We start from the raw sequence: 25,029 nt of genomic DNA on the forward strand, positions 1-25,029 counted from the left end.
CAAGGGTAAATTATGGTCTGGAATAACATATAAGATATTTTTTATCCCACGGGATAGCAGGTGATGTCGCTGCTGGGAGAAGCTAATTTTTGATAAAAATATGGACAGAGGGCTCCTCCAATGGCTTTTAGACCAACCTTCAGCAGCTCTTTTGGAGTCGAAGTCTTTAGCGGAGGACATGTTCAGCAGTGGTGGTGGTCTGTTAACTAAAGAATAAAAGAAAGCGACTTTTACTAAAGAATAATAATGATTTAAAAAGAAAAAGGGAAATAAAACGCAATATAATTTTGTTGTATTTATTAAGTATATAGAGTACTTACATTTACAAGTACTTTGAGCAGTTAAATCGGACTGATTTGTGTTTCACGATCATTAATACATTGAAGAATTTAGAATTAACTAGATTATACAAAACTTTACATTTTTATATTAAAAGTTTAAAGTATTTTGTGAAATCGGTCGGTCGATGATTAAAACAATTAATTTCAACAGTAATTACAAGTCCATGACTAAAGCATTCAAGTCATCGCTTTGTATCTCTACAATAGACGTGGCTAATCTAAAAAAACCCTAATATAATTGAAAATAAAGGTCACATGAAGTAACCAATAAAAGCTCTACTACTTTCAAGTCAGAACGGGACTCTTGTTCAGACGTCGCGCGGCCAACTGTTGCACGATAGTTAATTACGCAAAAAGCTAAATTCATTAATATAATAGTCGTGCAACGTCAAATCAGTCTGAAAAACAACTCAATAATACACTCACAGGCACATTTAACCGCCCACCTTAGAAATACGTCACCGCGTTAGTTTGCGATAAGGAATGTTTATCCCGATGGCTGTTATGTTTCAAGTGGCTTCTTTGGCAATAAATTAAACACTCTGACCCTTGTTTTTTTTAGAAGTTCTTGCATTCAGATGCATTTTTGTAACTTAGTCGAAATTTTACATTCTCAGCGATCGGGTTAGTGTGAGTTTTAACCTGGTTATCCTGTTCTTTTTGGTGTGATTACATTTTGCTTAACTTACTACACCCCTTTGATTATTGTAATCGAATAAAAGTGCCACTGGATGCAACTGGAGCTGCAAGAGCCGTAGCTTTTGCCAATGCTGGGTACAGCCAACGTCACAATGCTCGGATGCTTGGTGTACCTCGAATCACTGTGCGGGATGCTACCACACGCTTTTGGGAGACGGGTTCCTATACGCGGAGACCGGGACAAGACCGTCATTGATGCACATCGGCTCGGGACGATCGTTTCATTGTGAACAATGTATTGAGAAATCGCTTTACCACAGCTCCCGAGGTTAGAACTCGCCTATTTGAAGTGAGAAATCTCAGTGTAAGTGAACGAATAGCGAGAAGAAGGTTGCCAGAGAGGAACCTAACTGCGTTTCGTCCAGCACGTGCCCCAGAATTGCTCACACAGCACCGTAGAGCGCGAATTCAATTTGCGCCAGAATACGCAAACTGGTCCACAGACCAATGGAATGACGTTCTGTTTTCAGACGAAAGCTGAATAGCCCTATGAGGTCCAGATGGGCGTCAGCGAGTGTACAGATGACTAAATGAGAGTTTGCCTCGTGTACGATATTGGAAACTGTGGTTATCAGGGAGGTTCAATAATGATTTGAGGCGGCATCAGTTACGACGCTCGTACCGATCTCGTAGGGTTTGATAGGGGTAGTGTTATTGCACACAGGGATCAGGAAGAGGGTCTTCAAGACTATGTCGTGACATTTGCACCATTTATTCGTGAAAATTTTCAATTAATGCACGTTAATGCACGAAGTTATGGCGCTAGAACAGTGACCCAGTACCTGGACGAGGTCGGTATACGAATATTACCGTGGCCAGCACGCAGTCCTGGGCTCAATCCAATTGAACACATCTGGGATAACCTTAAAAGATGTGTTCGAGCAAGATTTGCCGCACCAACGACGATTGGGGAGCTCAAGATTGCTGCAGTTGAGGAGTGGCACAACATCCCTCAATCAGACATCCAAGATGTCATTGATGGCGTTCCAAACCGACTGCAAGAAGTCATTAGAGCCAGAAGAGATAACATCCAGTACTAAAAACCAATAAATGAGCCCAGAAACTGAAAAATAACAAATATTGTAAAACAAGAGTTTTCTACAGAAATCTCTAAAAATGCTTTTTTTAAATTTAAGTGATGAATAAATGCGAGTTTTAACATTACTTCACAGTATTTAATTAACATAATATGTCTAGTTTTTAAAAAAAATATCAAACTTACCCAGATTTAAGTAGTGTATGAGAAAATCAAGAAAATCAAGGTGGGCGGTTAAATGTGCCTGTGAGGTATTTACAACCTCGTGAAGAGCTGATTTCACCAGAATTTTAACAAAAACCGAAGAAGATTTACACGTAATCTCTATTACTCATATAGCACACTATTATTATGTGTAATTGACTTTATAGGGACATTTAATAACTTAAATCTTATAACGAAACAAAATATTGCATTGATGTGTTGAAATAAAGTATAATAAGCTGGTGTCATCAAAGATAAAACTAAAAATAAATAGTTTAATCTATAATCCGACAATTATGGCTGGACATTTTACGAAAAACACACGTTTTTATGTATTTAAATAGCATAGCCTTTGTATACAAAATAATAAATAAGCTGTCAGTTCCCATGAAATTACTTATATACTATAAAAACCTGGAATATTTTGGTACAAACAATACAATTAAATATAGCCTTTGCTTCATCAAAATTAAGATTCAATTTTGCAAAGCGAGAGCCATTTGAGTAAATGTATAAATATCTAAAAATACTAAGTTGTGTAGGTATGTATGTATAGTATAAAATATAATAGTTATTGTTTGGTTTTTCGTACTAAAACTAATATTAACTGTTTAATTACTAAAATAAATTATTATTACGTACTGGAGTGATATTCTTCATGTATTTTTGTAAGGCTTCCTATTTGAATTCCATTGCACAAAAAGAATTAGGGCTCAGTATTTTCTAGTGCCAGTAGTTATTATTATGTCATATTTTAAATATATTTTGGTAAACAAGTAAGTTGAAAATTATACTTTAGCGAACCAGCATACAATTCAGTTTCAATTATCAAAAGCTAAAGTTCCTTATGTCTCTAGGATTATATTTCTAAAATCCCTAAATTTACTTTTTCAACTAACTGTGTTTAAAATAGAAAGCCTTAAAAGCATGTCAACTTATTAAAAAAGACAGTGCAAATTTGGAAAATAAATTCGAATTTACCTTGACTGAAAGATGGGTGGGTAAAAAAATAAATATTTAACATAAAAACTAAAAATAAATAAATAACTTACGAACTAAGAAAGTGTTTAAATATTTACATTGCAACATAGTCGATAGGCATCGAGCTATGTGCAGAAATAGTAATTATAATTTAATAATACATATTATTTTAAATGCAGATATACAGTCATTTTACTATAGTTACGTTCTAATTCTATGAAATGCTTCTAAAAGATAAAAATAATTGTTCATCTATTGATTTTCACAATATAAGTGCTGATTTTTTGAAAATATTTAAAATGCAATAGACTCATTGTCTTTTTAGTAGTATGATAATAGACGCTCACATATTTTTATGTGGCCTTTTTAAACATGTGACGAAACTATAAAATGCTTTGAATAAAACCATATGACTTAGCCGCCAAAATTCATTAAAACATTCCCCTAATTTTTACCAACATTATCAAGTGAGTTTACACGTAAAACTCACTTCGACTGAACACCATGCGCGTACGCAATAACGGTGACGATCCATCGAACTTAATTGTTTATAAAAAGGCCTTCAATCATTAGTTTTGGCAATAGAAAACCAAAATCATAATTTTAGGACCTCAATTTAGAAAACCTAGGATTGTCCAGTGGTGTACTATAGGTTGTTGACGGAGATGATTTGGTTGATCCAGCCGATGAAGGAAGACACTTTCACGTAGACACCTGGCACGTCCTGTCTCCCGCATCCGAAGCCCCATGACACCAGCCCCACGAGTTCATAGAAACCATCGTCTTGGCAAACTAAGGGGCCTCCGCCGTCACCCTGGAAATAGTTAAGATTTGATGATCAGATTGGATTGGAAGGAGCTTTGCGTTTTTGTGTATTTACTGATTGAGGATCTGACCCTATCCAAGAAACTGTATCTCGTTTTGGACCTAATAGAAAAGGGCAACGAAAGTGACATCCTGAAGATCTTATGCCTTTTTAAAACATTTTACAGCGCTGACGACAACAACGTAATCTAATAAAAATACGAAAAGCCAATGGAGTATAACCTATGGAGTTTCTTGCTCGTTCTTCTCCATAGGAATCTACACTTTGGAACGAGCAAATAGCTTCACTAGAGGACTGACTGACAGACTGACGTTATTAATATTATTATATTTGCTTTGACGTTCAAAAGTGCCTTCCTGGTCTAATTGAAATAAATAATTTTGACTTTGACTTTAAAAATGGTATCGTCACACCTGTTATCCCCGAATGGGTAGGCAGAGGCAGGCAGGCAGGCACGCAATACCACTGTACCTACATATTTTTTATGGTAACTTTTGAGGGACTAAATTAGCATATTTGGAACTAAACATCACAGAAATGTAGACACTATAGTGTTTCTCTATTGCATACTAACCTGGCAGGCATCGTTGCCGGGTTCTCCGCCCGCACAAAATGAGCTGGCGGGCAGAATGAAGATCTTCTCCGTGACCGCGTTCACTTTGCGAATGCACTCCGCGTCACTCACTATCGGGAGCTCGGCCTCACGCACGCGGAGCGGTATTGGACCCGCTGCAAGAGGGAAGAATAAAGTTATTTGAGGTCTTTGAAAATAAAACTTTATTATGTTAAGTTAAGAGCGGTTTTTGTTGTTTATGGTGCCAAAAGGATTGCCTCGCAACACCATAGGAGTTACAAGTGCATTGCCAGCCTTTTAACTAGATTTTTTTTCTATAGAAAACGGTAAAGTAAACTTACTTTCACCCATGTAACCATATCCAGTGACAGTGCACCGCTTGCCTGCTGCGTGGCTCACTCCTCGCGCCGGCAGACATACCAAGCAAACTCCTGGTTGATAAAAAGAAATAATATTACCGAAACCATCCAAACATATGTCACGTAAATAATATTATTTCTCAATAAACAGGACACTTCGTACAATTTTAAAAGTTTGAAATAAAAAATTGAAGCTTAACTAAACTGTATAACACTTTTTAATAAAAAATATTTTATCTAGAAACACATTCTCACGAATATTAATTGGGACGGACTTGACACATACGATAAGGATTGGCCGTAGAAAGCTCTACACAGAGAGGAGTGGAGGAAGGGTAAAGAAGCCTTTATCCTGTAGTGGGACGACTATGGCTAAAAATAAATAAATAACACATTCTCGACGTACTGACCTTCTTTAAGTTCAGCTTTGCCGTGCAGCTTGAGCAGCGCGATGTCGTTGTCCAGGGTCTGGCTGTTGTGGTTGTGGTGGATGTACGTGGTGGCCACCCTGAGGGTCTGCGCGCCAGGAGACCCGTACTTCCGCGTCAGGTCGTGGTCTCCGACGCGCACGTAGATCGCGTCGCCAGAACGAACGATGCTGGAAGTGGGGAAGAAGTGTTAGTTACTTTTGTCTTTTCATTTCTTTATTTCCTTCTATAGTTACATTATTGTTTTGTTATTACGTTATTTTTATCGATTTCGTAAATGTACCCAGATGTTGAATCAAATAAACCGACGAGTGGATTTTCTTTGCACGTATCACAAATAATATCAAAACTATGTATATAATACTTTTTTTGATGGGGAAAAACAACCAATGACAACTCCCGCCTTGGGCGTGGCGAAAAGGAGTGACACTCTTACTGACTAAATACCACCCGTTCCTTCTACTGCTTTGAACCGGAGCCCCAGTAACCTGTTACGATGTCCACAGCCCCGGAACACTTAACTTTTCCTTTTGGTATTCAATTATTCAACCTAAGTTACCAATACTAACTTGGTAACACAATGAGCGGCGGTGAGCACCCACTGCGTGCCGATGAGCGCGGCCCCACACAGGTACTGGTTGAGCGAGTTGATGAGCGCCACCTGCCAGCACCACTCGCCGCGCTCGCCGTCCTCGCCGCCCATCACGCGGCCGGCGCGTCTGCCTGATCTGGCTGTAGTGCCTGGAAGGGTCAAGGAAATGGAAGTCTTTAATTCTGGATTGGTTATTTTAAAAGTGCGTGGGAATGATTTGTACTTGATAGAGGTCTATTTAGGTTGCACAAAAATCTGCGGAGTCGTCGTGTGTTCCTTTCACATTTTAGGATCAGATATATCATATATCAGGATCGAAAGTGGAGACTCGGTTGCCATTAAAATAATAATATGTAAACTGACGAAAGGATATGTGCAATTTTTGCACAAATTTTTGAAGTTAATTACCTTTAACTCCGCACACATATTTGTTGTACTTCTCCGTAGACGACAACGTGGTACCGTAGCTCGGTTCGTACGGCGCTGTAATGTAAACAAGTCGGAATATAACCAGGACTCTCCATAAACAGTTCTTAACAAAAAGTTAGTAATTGACAAATTATGAAAATGAACACTCAAAATATACCAATCCATTTGAAACCCATCAGTAGAGCCAATCATGCGATATAATATAATTTTGATTAGTAGCAATTTTGCCCCGCCTATCACCAATAGTAATAATACCTACGTTCAATTTGGCTAATTAGAACGTTATTTTGAGAATCACCAATAGGCGTGGTATGCGTGTGCGCAAGTGCCGTGGTGTAGTGCTGGTAATTGGTGGCTGGTTGCGGCAGCGGCAGCGGCGCGGTCTCATTGGCCGGCCGACCTCCCACCACTTCTTGCACCTTGGACTTGGGAGCGCAGCACTGAGTGCCTGCTTTCTTGCATTTGAATACGTCTGTCATTTCTGCGTTTCCTGTAAAAATGATAAATACATCTTTTACTAAAAGTCCGTGTTGACAAACTGGCCATTACCTAATGCTAGATTCGATAGGCAACTAACCGTCGTCGTAAACATACTGCTCTCTTTTATTTTTTTTATCTTATCCTCAAAATAAATATTGTATTCGCAAACAATAATCCTTACTCCACAAGAGATTTTTTAACAACAAGACAGCTTGGAATACAATACCTTTTCTATCCTTTGTAAAAATGTGCTAGAACCGTCAAAGCAATACTCACGGAAACAAGTGAAGGAGAGCAGCGAGACGATGCAGGAGCCAGGACAGTCGGGCCGAGGGTCCGCCGGCGCCGGGGTCGTGGTGGTGGTCGTGGTAGTCGTGGTGGGACGCCGCGTCGTACGTGGTGGCACTCTGGGGAACAGCGCATGGAGTTAGAGGAGGAAAGTGTTTGTAAAGGTGACTTTGTTGCTGTAGAGTCCTATGTTCAATCTACCATAAATTTTCTTTTCAGAAAAAGCTATTGCAAACTACAAATTATTTGTTACCACGATCAGTACAACTTCGTTTGGTTGACTAAGCTAATATATCAGTTGAGCAAAAATATCAGCACAATATCAGTCTTCTGTTTCTATAATAAAAAAAGAGAAAAATTTAATAAAAACTGACTATATCGAAGAAATTGTCCGAAAAGATTAGCAGCATTGCCACGTTGAATGGCAATGGAAACTTCTATGATTATTCACTGAATACGAGCTCCTTGACTTGTGGAACTAATATCAGTAGGTGTTTACCTGGTGTTGTCACAGCACACCCAGCCCTCGGCGTTGCACTCGGTGCGCTGCAGGATCACCGCCGGCGGGTTGCAGAAGGCGGCCATGATGTTGTGCATGCAGTGGCCGGGGCACCGTGGGAGAGGAGGCTGGAAGGAAACCATGTGTCCTTTAGTACAAGGTTAAGTTAGAAACGGGGTGATTTTTAGCCAGTAAGAGTCTGGTAGTTCCTTTTGCCTTGCTTAAAGCGGGAGTATTTAATGGATGAAGAGCAGTGGGGGGCTGCTCTTAAACAAAGTACAAGGTTAGACGTGTCATCAACGGCCCCTGACAACCTAATTATTCACTTCTGGACCTTGGCCCTCCTCTACATGAGAGGAGTTTGTCATAATCTCCCCTCTCGGCAGACGAGGTGGAATTCGTTAGAGTTAGACATTAGCCTAGAAAAAATCTGGAATCTGAAAATTTTTTGATCTGCCAAATCTGTGTTGGAAGACAATCATGGAAAATCAGATATCTTTGACTTAAAATTAATTCAAGAAACTACATAGACAGTACCAGATAGAATTAAAAACCGTACCTACTCATTAAATTCACAAAATACTTACCGGCGTGGTAGGTCTCGGCGTGGTGGGTCGCCTGGTGGTGGTCTCGACCGCCTTGTTCTCGGTGATGCAGCAGACGCCCTCGCCGGGACACACGGCGTCCTCGTCCACGTTGTCGCACAGCAGCGAGAACAGCCCGGAGATGCAGTCCCCGCGACACTTGTGGCCCGGTCGCTGCTTCGGAGCTGGGGTTGTTGTGAGCTGCGGATGGTAGGGGGGGTTGTTAGATTTTTTTGATTGAATGAGTATCACTAGGTAATGTAACAAGGTGTTCTCATGTAATACTTTAATTGAGATGTAATAAAATCGGATTAGTTCTATCCTAATTGAAAACAATCAGAGTTACCGAGATGACTAACAAGAAATAATTTAGCAATCATGCATAGTCTACCCAACGTTTAGAGGTATTCCACATAAATGTTACCTGAGATTTTCAACTTACGGCACCTATAGGTATTTTTCAAAGGTGCTATTTGTGGAATAATATTAGGTACCTGCAGGTAAGTAGATTTTAGTGTTGGGAATGTTTCTAATTACGTTTAAGACACTATTCACAAATGAAACGAAATTCTGCCACTCTTAAACTTATACATGGCCAGTATGTCAGACCCCAAAATCGCCAAGTTTTAAAGTAATATGTACCGCAGTAGTAGGTCTCTTGGTAGAATACTTCTTCTCATTGGGTACGACGAGGTCGGGAGGCGGGCGGTCTCCGTAGTTGTCCTTGGAGACGCAGCACAGCCGCCCCTTGACGCACAGGTCAGGGGAATTGAGGTACGCCTCGCAGTACTGGGACAGGCGAGCTTCCACACATACTCCTGGGCAGGCGATGTTACCTGGAAACGACGACAGAACATTATGTAAGGAGGCTATGAGATACTTGTATATTGTAGAAAAAGGATCTGTGTGTATGTAGTAAACTCAAAAACTCACTGAGTTATTGATTGCAATTTTATTCGGTTTCGGTACTCCGCATTGGACACTTTGAAGTCTTTACTCCACTTGGATAAGGATTTCTATGTTGGTTAGTGGTCATCTAAGATGGTTGATGGTTTTTTTATCATTCCACACCATAATAGACTCGATAGTATTAATTTACAACAGATTAACATTTTATAGCCTTTCACGAGGAACGTATATCAAAATATTTTTAAGAAGATAATGTACTTTATTTTCGGTTGTTGATTCTCTCAAGTTTGGATCATGGTAATAAAGTATGGTCTAATCCTAATAGGTAATAGGGTGTACCTAATAATTACCACTGTTTTTGTATTTGTCTTGCGGCGGCTGCGTGGTGGGCTCGTCGTAGTCGTCGTCCGACACCGTCGTGTGTCGCGTCGGCCGCGGCCGCTGCGTCGTCGGCAGAGTCTCGTTGCCTGGAACGTTCACACATCATGGTTACAAACTACGGCTAATCGGATAAAGGATTAACACATTGAACGCCGTGGTGGTCACCGGTGACCAACGTTAGCGGAGGATTTGCCTTCAACAGTTTTCTATTAGTACGGTAGTGAAAGACTTAAGTGATTACACGTAACTTAAAAATGTGTAACGGTGCTTTTCCACCATAGAAGTGCTATGTACTAAGGTGTTATGGTTAAGCTGTGAAACTATGTGACTGTTTCTACTGTATGATTATGTGCCGCCGCAAAGTAACTGCACAAGGAAGATGTGCAGCTCGAGTATGCGATGTATCGATAGTAGGGAAATCATCCATAGCATCCATAATTTAATAATACTAAATGCTATTTTGTCAGTCTCCATGTTTTCATGAGAACTATTTTTTAGTGTAGATCTAGATAGTACTTAACACTAACAGTATAAATCCGCGAAGTATTTCTACATAATCAATAGGTAGCAGGTAACTTACTTTTCTCGTCAGCACAGCACTTCATGGAAGGGCTGGGACACTCGACCTCCTCCAGCACGTCGTTGCACAGCAGCGCGGCCAGCGCGTGCATGCACGTGCCCGGGCAGTTCTTCGCCTCCATCTGCGTGTCCAGCGTGTCTAGCAGACCTGGACGAGGAAGACATATGGTCACAGTTAGTTAGGAATATGGTGTAATAAAGCTAAGATGACTGCCTCTAAATAGTGAAAAGTGGGTGTACATTGTATAGCGGCATTACGTGCCCTAACTTCTGCCTATCCCTTGGGAATTAAAGGCGAGAAGTTGAATAATATGGTTTAATAAAGCTGATCTTGAACGGTAAAAAGTATATGGAGTTTTGTATTTATAATATCTGTTTAACTGTTAACGATTTTAGAAAAAAAAATGTAATTAACTAAAACTCATTTTCGGAAGTAAGTACCTAATCAGCGATAACGCATTACCAAGTAAAGGCATAGAATAATAAGTACAAGGCATCATTTAAAATATGTCACGAGGGCAAGGTCATTCTAGTGTATTTAGGAGTTTAATAACTAAAGACTGTTAAAACTGACATGTTTTATAATAAGTCATCATTGAAACTGTCATAAAAAATCTCTAGGACTCATATCACAGCGGATTTTCATTCCATTTTCTCTTTTCTTGTTTAGAATTCTAATTCTAAATCAATCTAGGCTATCGTCCTTAATTAGGGTCGAGCCTAATTTCCCGGTATTTTGCCGCCATCTACAAAAATGGCTGGCGCCGTTAGTATCGTTCCCATTCTACGCACGCGCATGCCGGCGACTCGCCAATGTGTGCTGTGAATGCTGTGGTGCGATGTTCAGCTATGCTGTACTACACTACTTTGTTGTTTACATGCAGCCTCTGTATTTCTGAATTGTTCATCTTGATTTATCTAGTGCGAATGCCCATTGATTTATATTTGGAAATCTAGACATTGTCCTAATTATTATTATATATTGTGTTTAAACAGGACTGTTTGATCAAGAACAATTCATTACACTCATATAAAAGATCAATAAATTCTAATTACGTATTTATCACAAACAAATTATTATGAAAGAAAACGCGATTTTAGGTATTTAGAACACATAACATTTCAGGATTATCAACCTCTAACAAAATTAAACGAAGCACTTCATACTTTAAAGTTTAAAATTCGACCATAAATAAGTATATTATTTATCAATCCATCAATCAACAACAATAAGAATGTAATCGTGTATCTCGTAACATCTCCTCTCATAACTGGCGCGGCCACATTCCATGGATCCCATGGTGCTCTACAGCGGAGTGCCGTTAGTTCCTCCTGCCCGATGGATGGGTGATCGTCCCTCCCTCCCTCCCCGTCCTCCCACCGCGACCTCACGCCACTGACACAGAATTAGTCGGAGCCAAATGAAAGGAAAACAGCGACCTCTTTGATGAGCGGGAGCGATACACAGACGAGTAATTTATTAATTGTTAACCGACTTTGAAAAAAGGAGGTTCTCAATTCGTCGGCTTTTTTTTCAAGACATAATATCGACTAATAGTTATTTGTAGTCGTTTCCAAATTAGACTCTATAAATCAAGATCGAATCTGGAGTATTAATTTGACATTCAATTTGATTGAATGGGTCTAAAAATAATTCTCTAGACAGGTTTGTAACTAATTGGCAGTTATTTAAATAGCAGCTTTCAAGAAACCGACACAATTTCAAATTAATAGCTAATCCAATATAGACCGGTGAAGTTTTACTATTTTTACACATAAATATTGTAACTTTCAGTAGTATTTTACAAGCTGTAATCTGCTCAAATCTGGTTGTAATTTACACAGCACATTATCTCGAAGTCGGTAAAGACCAAACGTTAAGAAGTTTGTCTCGTTATCAGTCTGTCTCTGTCACTCATGAGTTACGCCTCTTGCTACAACCGTTACCTGATGACCTAATGCGCGGCGGCCGGTGAAATCGACCGCAAGCGCCGAAAACGAAAGTACATGCGTGCGCGCATGTCACTGGACGCCCGACGCTGCGCATGCGCTGGAAGGGCAAGGCTTGAAAAGAAGGAACATGTCAATGTTCTTAGCTGGCTGGATAGATGAGGAGATACAATAATACATTGGCATATTTAATCAAAATTTTTATCTTTATCACGCCATGCCAATGATTATAGACTATAGATATTATAGACACAATCGTATTTTGATGATTGATGGAAAGCCAAAACAGGCTCTTGTTCTAATTGTGAAACTTTGGGTAAACGAGCAGACGGGTCACCTGATGGTAAGCTATCAGCGCCGCCCATGGACACCCGCAACACCAGAAGAATCACAGGTGCGTTGTCGGCTATTTAAAAAGGAATATGCTCTTTTCTTGAAGTTTTGAAGATGATTATCAATTATCTAGCCTGTCTGTCTAATCGTAAGAGATAAATACAATATTTGTCTGTCAGTTAAACAACCATAACATATTCTAAATTACCCATTAATAGAGAATCCCAGAATCAACATCTTTAATTTCAGAACTGTTAAGAAGTCAGAACTAAGATTGTACCTGTACCACATAAGGTATTGTGTTCATTTCGACACGCCCTGTACATCTACAGAGTGACGTATGTGACACGCAGGTGTAGTCAGGTGAGGCATTCATAAGCTATGTGAGACATTTCTCGTCTCGCCTCGTCATCTCATGTCATGGCTTGGCTTTGAAAATATTTGTTACTACGGTGAGTAGGAGCATTTCATAGTTATATTGGTAAAGACGCGTTTAAAGGATAAGACATTTCAGATTTTTTTGGTTTTACTAAATTAACATCACTTGCATTACTCAATTATACAAAAAAATATTCTCCCCAGAAGTATTGTCCGTCAGTTAAATAATAATAAAAAAAAATGTTTTTGTATGTATAAGTCCTAAATGTGGCAGAGTAATTCTTCGGCACGAATGGGCCGGCTCGACCGGAGTGATACCCGGCCTCACAGAAAACTGACGTAAAACAACGCTTGCGTTGTGTGACGGGAGGTTACTAAAAGCCCAATTATCCCCCTTCTTAATCTCCGATTCCCCAATATCCTAAAACTAAATTAAATTCCTAACCCCCAAAAGGCTGGAAACGCACTTGTGACAGCTTTGGTGTTTTGGGTGTCCATGGACGGCGCCGATTGATTACCATCATCTGACCTGCTCGTTTACCGGCTTATACCATAAAAAATAATATTTGGTAAATTAACAATTTACTAATGTAAATCAATATATAACAGTAAAGGTCGTTTACCTAACATTATAATAACAATAATATACATAAATGTGGAATTCTATATTTTCCAAATAAGGTATAAGTTAGCATATGTTTGTGATTTCGCCTCGTTCCGTGTTAGGACGCTAAGGCCACTGACATTTGGCATCGATCGTGTTCACCGTACACTGCGCTGATACAGTTTGCAAACGTTTAATTATTATCACGTTTTTGTCCTAGTGGACTTGGCAGAGTAAATCTGAGAAAGTCAGTGAATTCTTATACACAAAATTTTTCTTTAATTAAACTAAACTTGAATGTCAAAGTCAAATCTTTAAATTGAATTAAATCAATAAGTAGTAAGTATTGAAAATGAAAGAAGTATTTAAAAAATACCTAAAAAGCAGGAGGAGTTTTTAGGTTTTCAGTCAGTAAGAGTTTGACACTCCGTCACCTCGTCCAATGCGGTAGAAGGCATTGGATGATTTTTCCCTCTATAAAAAAGGTCGAGGGGTATTGTCGAAGATGTGATATGGATTCATTATCGTCATCATCATCATATCTACTGCTAAACAGGCCTCCGCCAATGACTAATCCGGACCTACAAATCATCTGGCCACCCACCACTAATGACCAACAGATTACCCGGTAGGAAATGACCTGCATTTCGCAAGTTTCTTCGATTATATTTCGATGAAATGCTTCCTTATACGGATCTGCTTATTCACATTTATTATGATGAACACGTTTTATAATTTAGATGTAACGATTCGATAACGATATTATATATATTTTATTGCCCAAATTTTAAGCTCTTCTTCTCGAAATGCTTGGTTTAGATAACATCAATTTCCAAAAAACTTGATGATTAAGTATGCAGGCTGTAGGTTCGTATTTACAACAAAAGAGTCATTATTTTCTTTTACATGTGTTTTATGATTTTTTGCCCATGTATCAGTAATTTAATCCTTTATCTATTTACTGAAAGAGTATAGACAAACAAACAGCCGCAGCCGATAACTATTTAATAATCAATAGATCAGCAAGCGAGGTGCTTTCTAAGGGGTCGATGACCGCGCGAAAGTCGCAGCCACAGCTATGATACAACTGCGCTCTGACTCCATGTGACGACTACTCGCAATTTGACGATTTACAGCCTTGTCACAAGAAATTTAATTAATTTAAAACAAATAAAAATTGTCTACACGATCACACAAAACTCGCGAACAAAAGACATCAACGCGTTGTGAATGTTTACAAATTGAATTTGGTATGTCAATTGTAAACTAATAAAGTTTACAAAAATATTTGAATTGTAAAAGTGTCTCAAAGGAATGAAAACGTACGTACAACACGCTAGAACGTTCCGGCATTTTAAATGAAACTCAGTTTAACAGTGATTGTGTAAATAGTAGCACAATACATTCTGTAGCCTCTCGGAGGCTGTTTTACATATTAATTCACTTTCAGCGAGCGGCACGCATGTTTTCACCCGAGTTTCAGAGCTACGCGAAATAATAAGTAGTTGTGCGAGTCGAAATAATAACAGGGTTAGTGATAAACTAGTAAATACAGCAATTATTGAATGAATTGTTGACAATTATTTATGTATCATGGTAACAAGATAATGTTTATCCAATTCGTTCGTTATGTCGTTCATCTCGTTAGCCAATTTGAGTTTAAATGTACACTTGGTTTCACTATCGCTATTATATCTGCGGTGTCTGAAATTTCACGAATTATAGATTACCTCTATCCTCAGCTGAAACCCACATATAAAAACGTTTAGTAATTATTTAAAGACAGGTAAAGACAATATAGAAGATCTATCAAAAACAATAACTTGAAGTAATAAGTTAAATCATCTCAATGGTTGCATATAATATATCCAAGCTCCAAAACAACGAATCCAAATTACCGAAACCTTAAACCTTAACAAGACCATAATAATTAAACGTACAACAAAAAAACGAGATTGCAATGTCGTGGACTGGTAATCGATCGTGGGACCGAAGCCCACCGCAGTCCGGCGTCGTCGCGTCTGCAGGACTTTCTCTCACTCCCCCCCAACACCCCCCTACACGGTCAAGAAGTGCAAGATTACGCGACATTGAATGTGATAGAGGTTGAATAATATCTTCTCAATCGAGGCTCCGTTTTTATCAATGGTCAGCAGCCGATGTTTTGTACACGAGGGACTGAAAGGTGTTCACGTAATAGTTTCAGGTGGTTGTGTTGTTTGGAGCTGAAGATTTCAGTTTAATCGCTTAATTACCGGTGTTTAAGATACAATAGAAAATATATAGTGTCCTGCACACAAAGGTTTTTTTTAAAAAAACGTTGCCTCACACTATGATTTTCTCATGTGTCGTGGGTGCGTTTACAAACATACAAGTTCATATATACATGACACCCAGACCCAAAACAACATTTTTGTGGATCACACAAAGAGTTGCTCCGTGCGGGAATCGAACCCGTTCCGGAATTTATGGTTCGGAAGTCGAACGAGGCTGTGCGTTGACATAAATAGAAATCTCTTATTTAGTTTTAATGATATGTTTACTAGCTATTACAATATGACTAACCGTATAATATATAATATATCTATGCTACAAGCGACTGAATGTATTTATAACGAAGTGAAATGTCACGGTGACGGAAGCTTGTGAATCATACGCCGACATATATATTCATACACACATATATATATATATACAGTAACATATACAGACATGTCAAACGTACGCCGATTCATTAACCAGAGATCGAGGAGGCTTTCTTTTCCTTTACTTTTATGTTACTTTACAAGGAAACGGTAGGTGGAGATGCACATCACATCAACATACTAGTGCGGAGCAAAAGCCTCTTCCCACACGGAAAAGGTTTGAGCATTAATCACCTTGCTTACTAAAGGCGGACTGGCGAATACAAACTTATAATTAAAAAATATAAGCCCAGGTTTGATCATGATGTTCTCAAAATCAAAATGCCAAATCTATACATATAATAAAATCGTAGAAAAGTGCTGTCTGTACATTGAAAATAAAAATAAAAAAAATAGCAGGGGTTATTGTTATGTCGATGTCGAACCCAAAAATGTAATTAACTTTTTTTTTGTCTGTTTGTCTGTTTGTCTGTTTGTCTGTTTGTCTGTTTGTCTGTTCGTCTGTGCGCGCTAATCTCAGAAACGGCTGATCCGAGTTGGATGCGGTTTTCACGAATATATTGTGGGATGCTTAAATTTACATTTAGTGTTTGTTTCATGTCAATCGGTTCATAAATAAAAAAGTTATGTCAAATTAAAGAATCACGTCGAACATTCTATGCTTATACCATTAATCTCCGCAACTATTTGACGGATTTGGTTGAAATTTGGTACAGATATAGTTTAGAACCTTAGAAAGGACATAGATATATTTTTATTTCAAAAATCAAAAAATAAAAATAAGAAATAAATTATTTATAAATAATTCTCGATCGTTATACGACTTCGGTTCATGTTATTGTTTTAATTTATCGAAAAAAAGTAAATAAATAGTAAAAAGGTATGAAAAAAATAATATCAATATAATAAAACATTTAGTACAAAGAAAATGCTCTAACGGAGTATAGATAATTCTATGTCGATCGTTACACACTTCGGTTCATGTTATTGTTTTAATTCATCGAAAAAAATTAAATAAATAGTAACAAGGTATGAAAAAAATAATATCAATATAATTAAACTTTTAGTACAAAGAAAATGCCCGAACGGAGTATAAATAAATAATCCAAGTTGTCTTTATCCTCGATAGATGGCGTTGGGATCGAAATAGATCGCGCTATGGTTTCGTTACATTCATTTGGTTGGGTATCGGCCGAGCGCTTCGGTACTATCGTAGAAAAAGTGTATTATCAGTCGTATGATTATTTGTCTGTAGTGGTCCTGCTGTTTCGTATATTCTAAATTGGTTTCGTTGTATTTGTCAATTAATAAGTTTAGATCGTTTGTTGGGTTTTCCTGGTTTTTTGGTTAAACTATTTAACGTAGGTTTAGTTTGATATCGATTATTAGTAGTTACTGTAGTTAGTTTTTTTAATAAAATTGTAAGTTTTTTTTTTAATTAGATTAGATTTAAGTCGTTTCTTTTAAATTATTTAGTTTAAGCTTGGTTATTATAGCATAGAGGATAGGTTGTAATATAGTTTCTTTTTTAATTGTTATAAATTCGTAATTCGTAGCTTTCTTTAGTTTTAAGTTAGTTTAAGTCCGTTTTTAAACTATTTTTTCAATGCCCTAAGTGAGTATACATCTATTAAATTCAAACGCAGAGCTCATTATGTTGATTTTTGAAGAGTTCCCTGGAATATCTTCCACATCTCATTTTTGAAGAGATCCCGCGAGATCGGGAACTATGTGGTTAAAACCAAAAATTTGCCGGAAGTCACTATTCCACGCGAACGAAGTCGCGGGCAAAAGCTAGTATAAAATATATAGCTACCCAGACCCAAGAAGGAGTAGGTACGGCGTGGTTTTTAGTCAAAAAGAGTCTGACACTCTCTTTCAAATTGCTAATCCGCGTTTAAAGAAGAAATGAAAGAAGAAAAGATTTTTTTAATTAATTGCACTTCAACAATGTTCTGCCCGACGCGGGAATCGAACTCCTTGCTTGACAGTCTGACTTACGAGCACCTGACTCACGAGAGAGGCTTTCTTTTTTCTTTCTGTATAACGCCGTGGTTACGAAATGGTTGACGGTTGGTTCTCGGTTCCTGAAATTGGTTGTTTGCGGATGTTTCGTGTGACTAATGTTGCTGCGGTTTTTTCGCGGAATCCGTTCTAGATTGTTGTCTGATTTGTCGCGGATTTTTGAGGGAAATTAAGAAGAATTGAGCGAACTAGTTTGGTTCTCATTTTTTTGAGATTAGTAGTTGTTTCTTAGAATTATGTAATGTGTTTTGATGCCTACTAAAACAGGACTTAATAAATAAAAAAATAAGTAGTATTTAAGCGTTCGGGCATTTTATTTACTACATAAATAAGTTAAAAATACAAATGATGAGTAATATAGTAGAAAATGGTCAAGCAAAAATACCAAAACCATTTGTTTTAACCAACAATAATAACTTTTATCAAGAATTTTTTAACGATACCAGCTAATTATCATCGGGTATAACTCGAGCAGCGCGTTGATGTCTTTTGTACGAGAGTAGAGTTCACACGTAAGTAGCGCAAGAATGCGATAAACCTAGTAACATTGTAACGTACATTGTAATTGCATTTCTGAAACTGTAACCAACGCAGTTTATAATGATTATAGTGGATGTACTATGTGAGAGTGGTATGTGATATTGTTTTTGTAATACATCACATCACCAGCCTTTAAGTGGCCACTGCTGACCAAAAGCCTCTTCTCACACGGAAAACGTTTGAGCACTAATCATTAAATTGAACACTCTTCGCAAATACGGCATTATAACCTGCCGCGCCGCATGTCCCTAACATTCCTAGACAATCTACAACATTACAGCTCTTCTGTGATCAAGGAACATGGAGCTGTTCAAACAGAACTTAATACTTTACTAATTTAATTATTTATTATGTTTGAAAATGTACATTTTTCAAATTCAGGCTTTTTTCTATGGACGAATACTACTTGTTCATTAAAGTCTTATGAGTGAACTCCATACTGTACGTAGTACCTTTGACCATGCCAGTGCAGCCGCAAGTAACTATTTTAGAGTTAGATCTACGTTCTGAAAGTTTCACTATACTCGTATGCATGCAACAGTAAATTTGTCTGTTGTTATTACATGCAACACGTCCATGTTTGATTAATTGCAAACTTGTATTTACTTCGCATGCGATTGTAAAATAGCAATTAAAGTATTATCAAACTTTTAGGACATGCAACTACATAACTTTTTAGTTACTGCTCTTCACACAAATTCTTGTAATTACCTCCTGCGGAATACCTAGCGAGTTACCGGGGCGGCTGCGGCTGCTCGAAAAGCAGGAGTAGGAACGGGGTGGTTTTTAGTCAGTAAGAGTCTGACACTCCGCGTTGCCTCGCCCAAGATAGGTAATATAAAAACCCGAAATGCACTTCAGCCCTAGAACTTATCAGTAATAAAGAAATGATAAAGAAGAGATCATATACAAAATTGCCTCAATCAGATCAGACCAGCAGTTCAAGAGATAACAACACCCAACCCAACTGACAGAAATTATACAGCATTATAAGTATATTATGACCAATAAACAGCCAACAAATAGCAGCTAATATAACACTATCAGTGATAAGGTGCGTGCTGGCTGCGCGCGCGCATATTTAACGGCGCGGCGCTCGCGCACGTCGGCTGCGACCGTTACCCGCGCCCCATATACCACCCGACACCCGCTTACTCGCACTTACTAGCTTACTACTACACTACATGGCTCATTTTAAAGTATTATTGTTTACTAGCCTCAGCGTTGGCTGATTCTGAGGCTTCGCCTGCGTACCCGAACGATAAAAAGTAGCTTATATGTTCTCTAGTTTATAATCTACCCCTGAACCAAATATCATCTGAATTCCTTCAGCCGTTTTGACTTGATTAAGTCACTAACATACACGCATTTATAATATTACTAGATTCTGACCGTGGCTTCGCTCGTTTTCACGTATGATAAAAAGTAGCCTGTGGTATTCCAGACCACAATCTATCTCTGTTCCAAATTTCATCCAGATCCATTCATTGCTTATGGGCAGACGTGCTCCATCGTAGGCCGCATCATCACTTACCATCAGGCGAGATAGCGGCCAAACGTCGACCCATTAAATATATAAAAAAGATCCTTTCAGGCGTTTTGACGTGATTGAGTAACAAACATACACACATCTCACCAACTATCGCATTTATAATATGTATCTATATATCAGTGTTTGTCAAGTAATCTAAGCATGGAATCTTAGAGAAGATTGTCGGTATAGAAAATTAAAATTCGGTCCAGAATTTTTGGAAATTAGCGCGCGGTATATGACAATAAGTCCTCCCAGTCCCCTCCCCTCTCTATTACAAATATTACAATACACTGTGACTCGTAAATTATCATAAAAAGTAAGAATGTTACAATTTTAATAGAGAACAATTCGTAATATATTCGGCCTGCTTTTAGGAATGACAAATCCCAGCTTGTCTTCTAGAATTATAAATTACTCTCATATTTCTGTCTTATTTTACAAAAATACATACAAGTATATCGTTCATCTTAAACATACAATTGGTGTCAAATGTCAGACGGTCGTAAAAAGTGTAATTTTTCTTGCAATTTATTTGAGAAATTCGGCCGAAGCTTGAGACAGGGGCGACAGGCGACCTCTAGCTGTTATGATAAGCTGAGCTGTTTTGTTGACCTTTTTCTCTTGTTGTTTATTCGCTATTTCTCGAACCAAAATACGCAGGAAATGAGATTGTATATTGTATCCAATAATTTAGAATAACATTCTATTTTCACTCTATTATAATATAATGATAACAAAAAATGGTGTAAAGTATAGCGTCTATCTACTATCTATGTATGTAATGACAATACCACATCGTGTACCAACTCAAAAAAACACGACAAAAGAATACAAAGCACTATTTAAAACGCAACTAGTACCGTAATTTCAGAAATTAATTCGTGGTTCTATCAACATTATCAAAACACATCGCCACTGAAAACAACAATATTCACAAACTGAAAACAAATAACATGAAGGCTGTTACACAAGACAGTTCCGTACAATCAATTGGAAACACTTTCCGTTTCCGTTTGCACAAAAAATGGAGATAATGTAGCAGGTACCATTAAACTCTAGTTTGGTGCGCGAACTTCTGATGATGCGTGTTGTGGATAGGCAAAAACAATGTAATAAATTATTATAACATGCATTAGGTAGATTAGACTGCACTAAACGCCTATTTCACCACCTTCATATAAGTACCCGATAAACTTATGTGACAGATAGTACATACAAATTACGTTCTTAATTAAAATGTATTTGGGACATAGCGGCTATCTAGACATTTCATGGATAGTAGTGACCGCTGAGTACATGATACGCGGGTTGATTTACTTTGGTAATAAACTCGAACCTTTTAAACTGCGATTTCAATGAATCAAGCGTGGATATTATGGCTTATGTAGAGAAGGTTACTGTCACAGGCGCATAGATGTCACTGCCAAGATTAACCTATGGATAGGTTGCAAAAAATATCTCAATATTGTGTTGTGAGAGCTTACGATCCGACCTCGCGTTGAACATATGGCAATTACTCTGTTACAATGCGTAACAATAGCAAGTTAATACTTAAGTAGTATTTATTATATTGATGAGTACTTTAAGAGATGTCATTATTTTGTCACACTACCTTTCTCAGCTAAGCCATTTATCTCATCTTGATGTATCAAAGATGACTCAGGGTTTGATTATAACATCGAACTATGCAAATGAACACAAGAGTGAAATTCAGCATATACATAAAATATTATATTATGTAATATAGTGTATCCTTAATGAAGAATTATGTTTCCAAACACCGAGAATAGTTCCGAAGTTCGTGTCATTAAAAATAATTTAGGCAGACATTCTTATATCTTAGATCTTGCATCAGATAATATTAACAAACGCAAGATTTTGTGTTCGGTACTTGCACTTGTATCCCCTTTTTTGAGGGGGAAAATCATCCATTAGATTCTCTCGCCTTGAGCGAGGTGAGAGAGAGAGTCAGACTCTTACTGACTAAAAACCATCCGTTCCTATTCCTGCTTGCCGAGCCGGAGACCCGGTAAACCTGCTAGGTAGTCCGCAGCTCAGTGTCAGACATCAGCCCTATTGGGCCCCATCTGTGGTGGTCTGATAGCTCTTTAAGTACGGTCTGGTTCTGGTCGGGCGGCGAGCTACCCTTGCTCGCCGTCCGCAGACCTGCACTTACCACCAGACTAACGATATCTTGATTATGATTATATCGAGTTTACATCAATATACTCTAACCCGCATTCTTTACAAATAACTGACATCGATCGCCATGTTTTAAATAAAAAATACAAACAACGTAACTGTAAATAATAAGTTGTTGTATCTACGAGTATGTAAAGATTCTTTATACAGACAAGTTTTTTTCTAATAAATATATCAGAGTATTGGAAAATAAATCAGAAGCCAAAAAAACTTGGTTAAATTTGTTAAATTGGGTTAAATTTGTATCGATTGACGCAAACTTATTGTTATAATATTGTAATGTCTACTAACATAACGTAGGTAATATTTTTTCGCCCAGGTTAAAGACACGTATATATGTACCACGCACTTAAAGAAATTACATTGTCAATAAAGATAATTACAGACACATAGTACAGTACGGAGCACGTAAACGGTAAACACGAAAGAAAATTCTTTTATCATGTAACATTAGTACATTACACTTATGATTTCAAATACGATAGTTTCTCCTCACAATAATAAACATTTCAATCAATTAAAGATGGCAGCAAATCTTCTAAATAATTCACAGTTCATGTCTCAAGCTGTGTTCATCAATACGTGTTGATTGTAAGTAAGTACTTCCTAATTTGTGAGTTGAATGCTCTGCTTCCGTGGCTAATGGCTCGAGCCCCGGATGTGGACATGAAAGCGACCACTCCGAGCCACAACAATGTGTACAGACCGTGCAACGTCTTACGAGACGAGACTCTGTCTGCCTACCCCGTTGTCGGTGTACAGTGAGTCTATTTATAGTTTGAAAGTTCTACTTAAAAGCTCACATTTCTCTGCGTCTCCACTCAATATGCTAAATTCAATCAACTCATACGCAGATAACATAATTGTTAGATCGAAACCAGTTAGTTTATATTTTCATTAACATGCGTCCGTCATATAATTTTTGGAAAGTCTGAATACTTCGCGTACCGTTACTCTGTTCTCTGTTGCTAACACCTTTTAATAATATCTCTATTTAAACGGACGACACTGGTTCCGAACAATGTTCGTCTACTCGTACACAACTAACTTTTCATTTGATGTATGATAGAAAATGGCAAAGGAAATTAGAAAATGTTCCGCAGCGGTCGGACACCATCGGACATGTACATTGAACACTAGGAACTAGAAGTGGTAACACAAATTTAATTTTCCTTGTAGCACAGTGACCCAGAAGGGCGACCTATTTAGGGGAGGGTCTCACCGGACAGCAGGGAGCTCGCGAAGGATTCCTGGCAGCGCGAGGGAGGCAGGAGGGCGGCGAGGGCCAGCACGGCCACACCGAGGCGCACCACTGTCATGGTCACAGGTCACTGGCAGACACAGTCAGATAGCGCTGTCTCGCATGGCGCGTCCACTGCTCGACTCGCGCGCGCGCGCACTGTCCTCCACCACTACCGACGTGTTTGGGTGCGTAAGCGCATCATTGAATAAGTCCACCAGACTCGACAGTCCACTTTGAGCGCGTCGCGAAGGACCGAGAATGTTCAGCGATAAATATTAAAGGATTATCCGCACTTATGGAGACAATAATTATGGATGATTGCATTACAAAATTATACCTAACTGAGAACCCCACGGCCCAGGAGAAAATTGTAACGTGACAGTGACGTTTAAAACAAGTACTTATGGAAAACAATCTAGCTTCAAAGCTTAATGTCTGATTATATCGATAGCTGTGTTACAGCTATGTAGCTAGTATGTATTAGAGACCAAAGTGGAAATATGGGTTAGGAAAACCTTTTTATGATCCAAGCACTGATCAGAAAGAAAATAGACATAAACTCAATTTTAAGATGATGTAATCAATAACAGACAAATTGGAGAAAGTAATTGTGCTAGTTTACTATATTCTCGCAAGCTAATTAACCAAAACCTTAGAGTCTACTCGTATAGGTAGAAAACATTATGCTCATATCTGTCTCCTCTACTATTCTATAGTCTTTGTCCAAATTAGCATCATTTAACGGCAAATGCTGGTTACCGCGGATCGATATTATTGCAAGCGGTGCCACCGACGCTGCCACGTGACCGACCATCAATGGCTACGTGTAGAGTTGTAGACCATCAATGACCACACACTTGCCATCAATGACCATATAGCCAGCTTAATGACTTGGCCAAAATTTCACATGTTCTAAACATTTCAATACATTCTCTCGAGTTTTTAAACTAATATGGTCACTAATACTATTATTAGAACTTGAGACAGGATATTTACCATGTTTAGTTTATCCGTGATCATGATGCTTGCAACAGTGCTTCGTTTATGTGGAGTTAGATTGATAGAGTTATACGCACACTAGCAAACCCGGCGATACTCCGTTTCGCCACCAATGATTTTCCCTGTTTTCTCTACCTAATATCTCTTAATTTTTCCTAGAGATATTTCTTCGCTATAAACCTCACGGAGCCCGAGACCTTTCCAACGAATGCAAAACCGTGGAAATCGGTTCGTGCGTTCTGGAGTTATACCGCCAGGAAGGAAAATTCGACTTATTTTTATATTATAGACTACAGAATTTTAAGTTTATAATTTTAGGAGGACACAATTTACTTAAAGTCAGGATTGGGTCTTGAGATTAGGTATAGCAAATTCTAAATACTATGT

General features: G+C 38.2%; 1 protein-coding gene across 2 annotated transcripts; it reads right to left on the reverse strand.

Moving 5' to 3' along the window:
* Window positions 1-3,586: 3,586 nt before the first annotated feature.
* Window positions 3,587-23,821, reverse strand: LOC118277943 (protein masquerade). Of its 2 annotated transcripts, none has more exons than XM_035596976.2 (14): window positions 23,623-23,821; window positions 10,191-10,337; window positions 9,580-9,696; window positions 8,963-9,156; window positions 8,324-8,521; window positions 7,737-7,864; window positions 7,226-7,356; window positions 6,768-6,959; window positions 6,449-6,523; window positions 6,018-6,189; window positions 5,431-5,618; window positions 5,003-5,092; window positions 4,662-4,816; window positions 3,587-4,075 (listed from the first exon to the last, which is right to left on the reverse strand). In XM_035596976.2, the coding sequence occupies exons 1-14, from the start codon at window positions 23,717-23,719 to the stop codon at window positions 3,908-3,910; spliced, it is 2,052 nt and encodes a 683-aa protein (XP_035452869.1). In that variant the 5' UTR covers window positions 23,720-23,821; the 3' UTR covers window positions 3,587-3,907. The 2 variants fall into 2 exon arrangements, with proteins under 2 accessions (XP_035452869.1, XP_035452868.1); XM_035596975.2 differs by having other exon boundaries at window positions 6,729-6,959; window positions 23,623-23,810.
* Between the last annotated feature and the right edge of the window lie 1,208 nt (window positions 23,822-25,029).

The sequence above is a fragment of the Spodoptera frugiperda genome, chromosome 18 (genome assembly GCF_023101765.2).
Source record: "Spodoptera frugiperda isolate SF20-4 chromosome 18, AGI-APGP_CSIRO_Sfru_2.0, whole genome shotgun sequence".
Lineage (NCBI taxonomy): Eukaryota > Metazoa > Arthropoda > Insecta > Lepidoptera > Noctuidae > Spodoptera > Spodoptera frugiperda.